This window comes from Garra rufa, chromosome 18 (genome assembly GCF_049309525.1).
Source record: "Garra rufa chromosome 18, GarRuf1.0, whole genome shotgun sequence".
NCBI lineage: Eukaryota > Metazoa > Chordata > Actinopteri > Cypriniformes > Cyprinidae > Garra > Garra rufa.
Genome location: NC_133378.1, coordinates 1709219 through 1720772, shown reverse-complemented (window position 1 = coordinate 1720772; position 11554 = coordinate 1709219). Strand labels below are relative to the sequence as shown.

General features: G+C 39.7%; 1 protein-coding gene across 1 annotated transcript; it reads right to left on the bottom strand.

Annotated features, from left to right (window-relative positions):
- Positions 1-2148: 2148 nt before the first annotated feature.
- On the bottom strand, positions 2149-7901 carry ogfr (opioid growth factor receptor). Its single transcript, XM_073823449.1, has 7 exons — positions 7615-7901; positions 6242-6310; positions 6054-6135; positions 5887-5965; positions 5736-5802; positions 5480-5628; positions 2149-3838 (listed from the first exon to the last, which is right to left on the bottom strand). Exons 1-7 carry the CDS (start codon positions 7717-7719, stop codon positions 2863-2865), a joined length of 1527 nt encoding a protein of 508 aa, XP_073679550.1. The 5' UTR covers positions 7720-7901; the 3' UTR covers positions 2149-2862.
- Between the last annotated feature and the right edge of the window lie 3653 nt (positions 7902-11554).

Sequence of the window (11554 nt, the reverse complement as noted above, 5' to 3'; positions counted from 1 at the left end):
GCATATTACTAATCCAAAAAAATATGCTTTGATATATTTACAGTAGGGAATTTACTAAATATCTTCATGGAACATGATTTTTACGTAAAATCCTAATGTTTTTTGGCATAAAAGGAAAATCGATAGTTTTGACAAATATACCCATGCTCCTTAAGACTGGTTTTGAGGTCCAGGGTCACAAATGTAAAGAAACAGGAAACAAAGCCATGGCAAAACTGCTGCATGTCTCTAAATAACACAATTTTTAATTCCTGAATGAAACATTGTGCTTTCGAATCAACTGGATGAATGAATCTGAATGAGTGTGCATTCTGAGAAACGGAGAATGATTTAATGTCAGTGACACTGCATGACTGCCATCCACACCTCCGCTCCTGTCTACATGCTGAGCGAAAGACACCTGTGTGAAGAAGAGATGCGTTCATGATGGGAGTGAGTGCAGGTACAACTGAGGAAGAAATGGCTTGAAGGAGATGAGATGGAATAGGATCAAGTGGACAAGTACAACAATTTGGAAAGAGAGAGTGTCAGTAGCACTGTTAGCATCAAGCGATAAGTACTGTTTGAAAGATGAAATCATAGCAGATAGCCGTGAGAGTGAGCGTAGGTTATGTCAAAAGACTACATGTGGAGGTTAAGAGTGAGGAGGAAGTGATCCGAGGTGTGCAGTGGAGTGCAGCACATGTGTCTTGTATTAATAAGATCCAATTAATTGCCTGATTAGTGAGTAGCTGTAGTTATCACTCTCTTGAGATCAAAAGAGGCAAGCAGAGTGTGGAAGTCTGCAGCTTGAGGTTCATCTACAGGTGGATGTTTAAGTCTCCAAGGAAAACTAGGAGAGTACCATCCTCAGGAAAGGTTGAGAGTGGCATATATCTAATTCATCCAAGAAGTTACCTTGTGGTCCTGGGGGGCGATAAACAACTACCAGATTTTAAGAGGGTGAGTATAATTAGATAATTTATTTTTTGCATTTAAGAGAATTGAAAATTTCTCCGCACATCCCTTTATTAATTTGATTGATTTTAGTAACTTTATAACTTTAAGGTGCTTGAAGTGTGCGCCAAGTAAGTATCTGAACAGGACTTGTTATCAGCAGATGCTCAATATTCAATACAGACATTCAGATCAGATCAGGGGCACAAAAGAAAATGTTGTTTATGCTTTAGTTTAGGAAGTAGGACCGAAACAGTGACTTAAGCCCACGGCCTTCCAGCCCCCTATATGTCCCGCCTTGTATTATACCATATATAGCACTAAATATATTCTTTAACCATGTTCGTAGGATAGTATAGCATGGTATATTTAAGCAATAAGGTACGAGAGGCCGTGCTGTATCGTGAATAAATCACGGCTGAAGGGCGTTGTTAGGCACGACGCGAAGCGGAGTGCCTGCAACCCCTTCAGCCGTGATTTATTCACGATACAGCACGGCCTCAAGTACCTTATTGCTTTTATAAAACGGTTACCACACAATAAAAATATTAATATCAAAAATATATATTAATATATATATATATATATATATATATATATATTAGGTTGTACTTTTTCATAAAGTAAAATCATTAACTGCCTTCCGCTGTAAAAAGTAGTCCCTAACTGCTAAAGCTTTGTTTACGTTGCTAAGGGTGGTTGCTAAGGAGGTTCAATGATACACAAAACCGTTGAGTAAAGCGGTCAGTGCCGTATCATGAATACCACACAGCTGCTGACCAATCAGAATTGAGGAATGGAACTAACCGTTTTATAATCGAAGGTACTTAACAGTACTGGCAGTTTCTTCATTCTTCTAAGTTTGAAAATATGCCACTCCAAAAAAAAAAAAGAGAAAAATATTATTATTATTATTATTTTATGCATAAAAATGTTGGCAGGCAATGAAATAAGTTCTTGTTTGTAGACCTGCAAAATAATATTTCAATGACAGACATTGGTGAGCATTGGGAAAACGGTCCAGTGATCATTCACATTCACTGCCATGCCGTTCACATTTTCTGCATGAGCTACAGAACACTTCTTCCAATTACCTTCGTGTCTCCTTTTCCTCCTAAACGGCTTGATCTCAGGAGGGCTGACAGATTTAAAACAGGATTAGTTCTCATTCTGCTTTAAACACAAATTGACAAAACATACTTTACTGCCTTAAGTTCCTCTGCCTTTATTATTACTGAACTGCAGCAAGTGAGCAAAATGAAAGTACACTTTGATTATTGTTATTATATTAAAACAACAGGAAAACAATATATAAACATTAATTCATAGCTGAAAAAGTTGTGTTTATTCTAGAATACTTCATGAAGGGTTAATGTGAGGAAATGTTTAATTATAAATCTGGAGTGACTGCGTGTGCCGCACATTCAAAAACCTCTGATCATAGGATTACTTTGTTATTAATGCTTTCATAGTTTATATGAGCATAGATATCAAATGAACATTTTTTACCTTTTCCATTAGCTTAGTAAAAGACAAGCTTCTTCATTCAATTTAAGGGATCTCATTAAAAACACGAAAGCGTTTAGGGATACAACATATCTGCTGAAAAACAGTATCCTGTGGAAATATTTTGATCAAGAGTTGTTTCTTATTAGTTGAATGTACATTCTTCTTTCACAGTTTCAGTTTAACAAAAAAAAAAGGGAAAACGTATCATATGAAAGCATGAACAAATAAACATTCAAACTAGAAAAAAAACAGCCGTAACAAGGTTTGGCCCCGTCACTTCAAGTGACAATAACATTCCCGTTAACTGAACCGATACACACAAAACATGTTTAAATGAACCTTCTTTAAAAAACTCAGTTCATATCTTCGAGTAAGTTCATAAAGTGTCCATTTTCAGTGCTTTTACATGTTCAGGAGTCATTCATGGGTGAGGTACGAACTCATGTCCACGACGTCCATCGGCTCTTCCTTCTCCGATCCGTCGGACTGGTTTGAGTTGACTCCGTTCTTCTCGTGGCTCTCCGATCGGACGCTCATCGTCGTCAAATCAGGGTTGGGAAAGGTCTCAGAGTGTGTTGGTGAACTGTGTTTAGGGCTGTCAGTCACTGTCCTCTCCTTACTCGTACCTGAGGCGCTTCCTTCCAGCTCCTCCTGGGAGTCAGCGGGACAGAGCAGACCGTCCATCTCATCCCGACAGTCGTCGCCGTCCGCCGATCCCGCGCTAGAGCCGGCTGCGCGTTCCCAATTGGCATCGGAGACCTCAAGGGCTTGTTCATCATTGCGGATGAGGTGTTGGGTTTCGACAGCGGTCGGTTCATCGCCGACGATCTCTCCGTTGTTAACAGCGGTGCCGTTATTGAGAGGTAACTCTACAGAAGCGGCGTCTCGATTCGGCTCGTGATCTTCGGACGAGCCCTCAGAGTGTTTTTCGGAGTCGACCGTCATTACCGAGTCGCCGTCCACCTGCTTCTTTGCATCTATGAGATCAGAGACCGGCTTGCTGTGTTTTGGCTCGCTCGCGGCTTCTCCGTCCTTCGCTTTGTGTCGCGAATGACCCTCGTCGTGCGCCGCGCTCTCTCCGCTGCCGACGGAAGAGTTCTGCCGCTTCTCCGACTTCTTCTTGAAGCGTTTTTGGATTTTCCTGGGGCACCACACAAACTTGTCTTTGGGCTCAAAGTGCTGAAAGGCGAAGCGGACCAGCTTCCTGCGCTCGCGTTTGTCCCGCACGGCAAACAGGAAGTAGTCGAGCACGCTGCGTTTGACGCTGCTGAGGGTCTTTCTGACGAGGGTCTCCTCCAGGAAGAAGCGCACTAGAGGGGCTTGGAAATGCTCAAAACCGAGCTCTCCCAGACTCTTGAGGATCCTTGTTATTCTGAGATTATTGTGCATGTTTCTGAAAACAAATGTGAAATTATTTTTAGTGCCACTTCAAAGACTGTTTGGAAATACAAAATCAAAAACAAAATCACAGTGAGTCACCTGGATGGTTTTGATTCATCCTAATAAACCCTATAAGCCTTGTTTGTTATTTTGAAATAACAATAAACTATTCCACGTACACGTGTCACGCACCGGATGCTGAGCTGAGTTGGACATTGCTTGTCTCAAAGGTTAAAAATGATATAAAAACTGTTCAGTTTCTCGCAAAAACTGATCGTGTAATTTGGATTTGTCTGTGCATGTTTTGTTTTTTTACTTTCAAAGGTTTGGTGCCCATTGACTGCCATTATATGACTGACAGACTGCACCAGTTTGAGTTAAAAATCTTGGTTTGTGTTCTACTGAAGAAACAAAGTCATCTACATCTTGGACGCCCTGGGGGTAAGCAGATAAACATCACATTTTCATTTTTGGGTAAACTATCTCTTTAACCTTTTTGAACAAACGGCCACTAGGATATATTACATGTATATCCCTGGCCTGTCCTCATGGAAATGGAATTATCTGATCATTCAAGCAGGTTGGAGATCACAGTTTTCTAATTATATTAAACTCACTAGATGTTTTAAGCATAACAATGGTTGTAGATTTTTTTTCTTTTTGGAGTTTTGTATTGAATGTGAAGCTATTGAACAATTTACACAAATGCTAAACTATGATCCCTAAAAAAAATTCTTATCCTCTAGTGGACAACATCAGTATTACAGCCTTCATCTATCCTTCCCGTGAATATAAATGAAATGAAATGTATAATCAGAATGTCCTGTTTGGACATTGTGTTTACAATAAACAAACCAATCGCTCAATAATCATTACCTCATGTAGTTACATTTATGATACATTTCAGAACTACCCATCTTTTCCAATGTAATTAGCTGCTGAAATTTGATTTGATTTTCTGTTGATGTGTACAATCGATTTGTCATTGCTTGTTAGCACTTGTCTGAGGTACAAATCAAATCTGATGTAAGTTATGACAGTTTTTTAGTTGTAGTGCCCTTGTCTACACCGGAGATCACGAGCCCATTTCACTAGAACACCAGCCCCAGTAAAGTACTACTGACAAATTCTTGTGAGTCATTGGGATTGACATTTACTGACCTGAGAATCTGGCTTTCTGATAATACTTCAGCAGTCAAGTCGCGTGTGTTTTCTCTCAGCCATTTAGATTTAACGATACCAAAATACAGGAATGAATCGCTTCTTTGATCTAATCGGTAACACGGGTTTGCAAAAAGTCTAAAACTCTTCACAATTCAATTGGAGTCATCTGGACAGTTTACTCATTGTCTGCAGCGGTTTGTCACACTACAATAGTGGATGAGCTGGATATTTACCTACAATCCATTGTAGGAAACAAAACTGGCAAATGATGCAGCTAAAGATTATTTATATCCACATCCAAAGCACTATTTAAAGAGTATCAAAGTTTTTGATGTGGGCCTGTGACCCAGCACTGGTGAAGGACTTACTGAATGCCTGGAAACTAAACAAAAAACCAATGTAGAATTCAGCGTTCTTTTAATTTGAAGGAGAAATTAAGACACATGTTTTAGGTATAATAACTCCAAAAACCTAAACTTGTGTTCCTCACCTCTCGAGATTGGCGAATCGCTCCCTCCAGTTCTCGGCGCGCTTCACCTCCCCTGTTTCTCTGTTGAGCAGCTGTATGCCGTAGAAACCGAGCATGAGCTCGTAGGAATCCAGAAGACGACTCTTAGCTTCATCGTTCTCCCTGAATGCCTGCGGACAACGGGACAATGAGAGCGGGCTTCAGCACCGTCCCACACACATCCAGTGCACACATACAAGACCACTTAGAGTTCAGAGTTTGGCCACTATGTACTCACTTGGATTTCCTTCTTGGTGAGCTCCGCAGCCATGTAGTTCACCCCTGGCTCTCGCAGAGGAAACAACCTAAAAACAATACAGCTTTAAGTCGAGTACAAAGCAGATATTGACAGATCACAGAACAAACAAATAAACACGAGGATACGTCACCACTGAATGTAGGAATGAACTCTCTCCAGTCTTTTGTAATCTGTTTTCCACTCTGTGTGAAACGTCTCAATCGACACGTCTAAACACCGCAAAAACAAAGCAGACAAGATAAGACGTGCAAAACACCTCAACTTAGGGACTTACTGCAGCTCAAGAGAAAGACGTACCATCAGGCGATGATTTGATTTCATTTAGATAGAATTTTAAATTAGTCATTCTTTCTTCTGGACATTCCTCTTCATTGATGTTCTGTGGGAGGATGATAGAAGATCATCACAGCAGTGTGTTAGTGTTGTTTTTTATCAATTCAAAGTGCATTTTCAGTGGAATTGAGGAGAAAATGCCAAACTCTTACTGGATATCCATGTCTATAGTTCTGCATGTCCTTGGCCGCTCTGAGGTTTCTTGAAGAAGAGTTGGACCACTGGAGAGATAAAAGAAAAAAGGGCCAAACATTAGTTTCAACTTCCTTGATTCATTTTAGTTAGATACAAAACGGTGTGCATTTTGTTACACAACAGAGCTATTTATTTTCACAGTTTTGTATTTAGGTTTAGCTGTTGATTGATGTGAGGGTAAGACGGAGTAAGATGCCCTCCAAGATGATCCACCAGCTTCATTTTTTGACCATAGATGGCACCAAATTTCAACACTTTTAATGAATGGCTACTCTATTTTTATCTGAATATCAACATTTCTGAGATTGACGTCTATTACAGTCTTTAAGATGTTCATCTGTCAGATGTTTGCACACGGCAGATGCTTTCCAGCTCGAAAGATCTTCAACAGACATCTTGCAGACATATGTGTGCTATATCTGGGCAGTTATTCAACTAAATAAGAACCGTTCATGTAGTATTTTATAATAACAACGCCTAAAAACAATAGATAGTCTTTATAAAAAAAAATTACTTTATCCATAGTGGGCTTCTGATCCTTTTTTAAATATTTTACATTTTATGCTATGACTAAATAAGCAACTGCTTCTATTTCCTATACATGGGCTGATGCATCGTTATCTTGCACATGCTAACTTGTATCCAACTATGGTACATTTTTAAAAGAAAGCCACATTTTTCCTTTCCCGTCTTATCCTAAAAGTACAATATTGTAAGGAGATATTGCTGTATTGCTCTATATTGTGTTCAATGGCAATGAGCCAAATGATTTTAGGTCGTATTTAATATTTAGGATATTCCGATTCAAATATCCGCTCCGGTCTTAAACTCCAATGTATTTTGGTTTCTACTTATTGTTAGCATTGGAGCCGCGAGCAGATGCTGTGAAACATGGTTGCAGACCAGCGGTGTTTCAAACAACTTGTTCTCATCTGTGGCCTAATGTGACGTCCAGCAGATGATGTGAAGATCGGATAAGAGTGACGCACTTCCGGTCAACGGAGCTAATATTAAAAACTAGCTAACGTGCTATTCTACCAAAAGCCATCAAATATTAGAAGTAAACCATCAGCGCAAAGAAATAACCACACAGAGAAGTTTATTTACACAGTTTCCTCCTCTAGTGTATCTGAGGGAAGGCTGCTGGAGTTAGCGGCGGAGAGAATCTGCCAGACTCACACACAAACACACACAAACACTAACCCTGACACTGACTAAATCAAACACAAGCCGCATAAACCCGACTGCTCCAAGAAGCCAAGCGCACGAGTCGTAAACGGGAAGCAGCACAGTGCAGTAGCTGATGGATGAATGAGAGAAGATAACATACGAATGCGGGCCGTGTTTTCTTGCTGCGGCCGGTGTTTTCCAGCTCGTCCCCGTCGCTCTCCGTGTCCCAGGTGGAGTCATATTCACACACGAGATCGTCGTCCATCCCTAAAGATCATGTGAATGATGATAGATGTGATCAATAACCTGGAGTGGGATGAGAATCCGCACAGCTCCATTGGATGTGCAGTTGTCCGCAGGCCTGCAGCAGCTCACTGACTCACTGCACTCCTCACAATCACTCCCTCAGCAATGGAGGATGATCACACCGCTGCCGCTGCTGCTCTAAATATCGCCATATACTGCGGGTTATATCTACATGCTTTTTGCATTATTATTGTTACTAGAAGGGTGTCAAACTCATGAGTGTGTGTTTTAAACCATGCTGTACCAAAGACGAACACACTCACTATTAATCCAGAACGAGTTATGCATTTAGCACCAATATTTGGATAAAATAAACAGAGCATATGGTATTTACTAATTTCAATGAGCATAGGCCTGTTAAACACATTGACATAAACATTGAAAACACCACAGCCACAGACCACCCACATGTTCACCCTGCTGAAAAAAAAAACCCCAGCTAAAACCAGCCTAAACCGGTTGGCTGGTTTTAGCTGGCCATCCAGCCTGGTCTTCGCTGGTCAGCAAGTTGGTTTTAGAGGGGTTTTGGCCACTTCCTTAGCTGGTCAGGCTGGGAGACCAGCTTAAACCAGCTAAGACCAGTCAATCATCTTAGGCTGGTTTTAGCTAGTCATTCAGCCTGATCTTAGTTGGTCATAGCTGGTCAGCAGGCTGGTTTTAGAGGGGTTTTGGCCACTTCCTTAGCTGGACTAGTTGGGAAACCAGCTGGAACAACCAGCTAAAAACAATTTACCGATCTTAGCCAACCATCTTAGGCTGGTTTTAGCTGTTTTTCAACAGGGCACTAAACATATGGGCCCGGTTTCGCAGACAAGGCTTAAGCCTAGTCCTAGACTAAAATGTAAGTCTGAGTTGTTTCAACTGAAATAAAATTGCACTGATTGATTTTAAAATATATCAGTATAACCTTTGTTTTGTCTCAAGATGCACACCAGTAATGTTTTTTTCTAAGCATGTTTATAAAAATTACTTAAATGTCCTAATTGAACTGTGGCCTAATCCTGGCTTAGTCTAAGCCCTGTCTGGGAAACCGGGCCATGATGCACATAGCAGACTAAACTGGAAACACTTTTGCGTAATCTGAAGTCTAAATCTGATTATTTCTCAATTTCTCAACAGGAAACAAAGACTGTGTCAGTGAACTCTTCACATGAGCAGATTCAGAATGGATTTCAAAATGTTTCTGAATGTAAACCTCACTCATTTTAACAACTTTTGGAAATTCAGATAGAAATTGTCTTTAGATGCAATAAAGAGCTGTTTCGTCGCTGACACCCGATACAAAACATTTGCAAGGTTTGTTTTATAGTACAATGGAATTGTTTTAAAGTATGAAGTCCCAAAAGTAACTGCCAGATTCTGGAAGATCAATTCTTGAAAGAGTGCTACAAGAGGATGTGATGCTGGTCTTTCAAGAGTCACTCTCAACTCATCTGTCTATAAAGCCTATAAAAATGAGTCTTCATGTATTTCACAACACCAGAGCATGTTATTCTTATTAAGTGAGGGTCATTGTTTAGGATTTTTCACCCGAGCAAACTCTCTGAGAATCTGACACACTGCACTTCTGGAGACTCCAGGTAGGTTGCAGTTCTGGAAAATGGTGGCACTAGAGAATAAATGGTTCCTGATGGTTCCACACCTAATTCTTCACCTTATTTCCTAATGTTTCTTTAGCAGTTAACAGGTCTTTTCTTCTCCACCGTTTTTTTTTTTTTTTTTTTCTGACTGTGCGGACCCAACAAGCATTTCGCTGTCTACTGGTCATGCCTTAACTTAACAAATTCTAGTATTGCATTAGTATTGCATCCTTCTCATGAGCATTGATCAGTTATTTTAAAAAGTTAAATATCTTTTTTGGCTCATTTTATATGTAAAAGGAATGTACCTAATATAATAAATATGACTATAAGGAACACAAACTGTCATTGGTTGCTCCACACCAGTTGGTTCAGCAGTAGTGAACAGCACAAAACAATGCACAGTAGATGGCAGCAATGGAACATTAGTTTAACTTTAACTTTGATGTAAAATATTCCTGTGAAGGTCCCTGGAGATTTTAAATTATTTCAATAGGTCAGCCATACATTTGCTGTTCTTGATCCTTGCTCCTTCAGTAAATCACTGTTTTATAAACTCACACGGATGCAGCACATTCACATTAATGAGTTGTATTTTAAATTCTAAAGAAAATACCAGAGATGGCTTGAAAAACACTTGTAAACAATATTGTTGCAATCTTGTTTTGTTTTAGCTCTAAAACAGATGTTTGCTTTGTCATTGGTCATTGATACATTTTGATGATGGCTCGACAAGGCTTTATCTGTTGATTTATGGGTCTTTAACTTTTTCTTTTTGTTCTGGGACTTGTATTTTGTAGTTTATTTGGTTTTGTCCTGTGTTCTTCTTCCTTATTTCTCTCTTACAGAACAGCTAACTCTTGGTGTTGGTGGTATTTCAGCAACAACAAAAAGTCTGCACTTAGAGCTCAGCGACACTTCTGTGTCTCAGAAAGAACCTTATTCATCTTTCCTGAGAAGGATGGATTTGCAAGTTGGATATTGATTGGCTGAGGCTGTCAGAGGAGGTCAATGCATGACTAAAACCTCTGGTGTCAGGTTTTTTTTTTTTTTTTTTTTGGCATATCTTAAAGGGATAGTTCACCCAAAAATGAAAATTTGCTGTTTATCTGCTTACCCCCAGGGCATCCAAGATGTAGGTGACGTTGCTGTCTGTTAGTGATGTAATGGCAGTGGATGGGCACCAAACTTTGAAAGTAAAAAAAACATGCACAGACAAATCCAAATTACACCCTGCGGCTTGTGACATTGGTGTTCTAAGACACGGTTTTTGCAAGAAACTGAACAGTATTTATATCTCTGCTACACAGCAATGTCCCGGATGAGTTTGCAAACATAAATGTAATCTTTTAGCTTTGAATGGGTTTGAACAATCAGGATAAGCGCAAGTAATTACCAGTTTGAATACCCACAATCCTTGTGCTCTGTGTAAACAACGAGTGTCGTATACATGCGACAGATCGCTTCCGGTGTTTGTTTTAAAGTCCACATTTAGAACAATGTCTTTTATCCTATGTAGAATTCACTTTCCAAGCCAATTCCAGATTAACATAGACATTGTGCTGAAAATATGAAGACCAAACATGTTGATAATGTTGACCTTTTACCCATGCTTTCATATATACAGTATATACTTTAATAATTAAGATTGCATATGTTGTATCGTGAACAGCACTCATTAAGTATATACAGTATATACAGCCCTGTAAATGGATATGAAGAGGGTTTCATCAGTTTTGTGTCTATTATGTGTGAATGCATGTGAAGGTCTGTCCTTCTTTTGTGGCTTTGACCACAATGCAAAACCTGTTTCTCCTGTGAGAGGAATTCATGATCATTTACACTTTGATGAGAGTAAAGATGAACAAAGCAGTTCCGGTGTGGGGGTCACTGTATGTTCATGGTAACCCTTGTGTCTTGTGTCTCTGCATTGTAACTTTACACAGAGCACAAGCATCACAGTAATCAGACTAATATATCCCCGATTCAAAACGGCAGATTCAACAAACCGCATATTAAAAGCGGCTAGAGCTCCTAATTAAAAATATATTTTTATCCCTGTGTGAGCTATTGAGATGAGCAGCTCTGTGAAACAGCCAATCAGAGCAGAGCTCATTAATATTCATGAAGCTTCCAAATAACAGAGCATTTCATTCTAGGGACAAATCCTAGGGTTGTAAATGGACCTGTAAAACCATTTCTGGAGATTTTTTG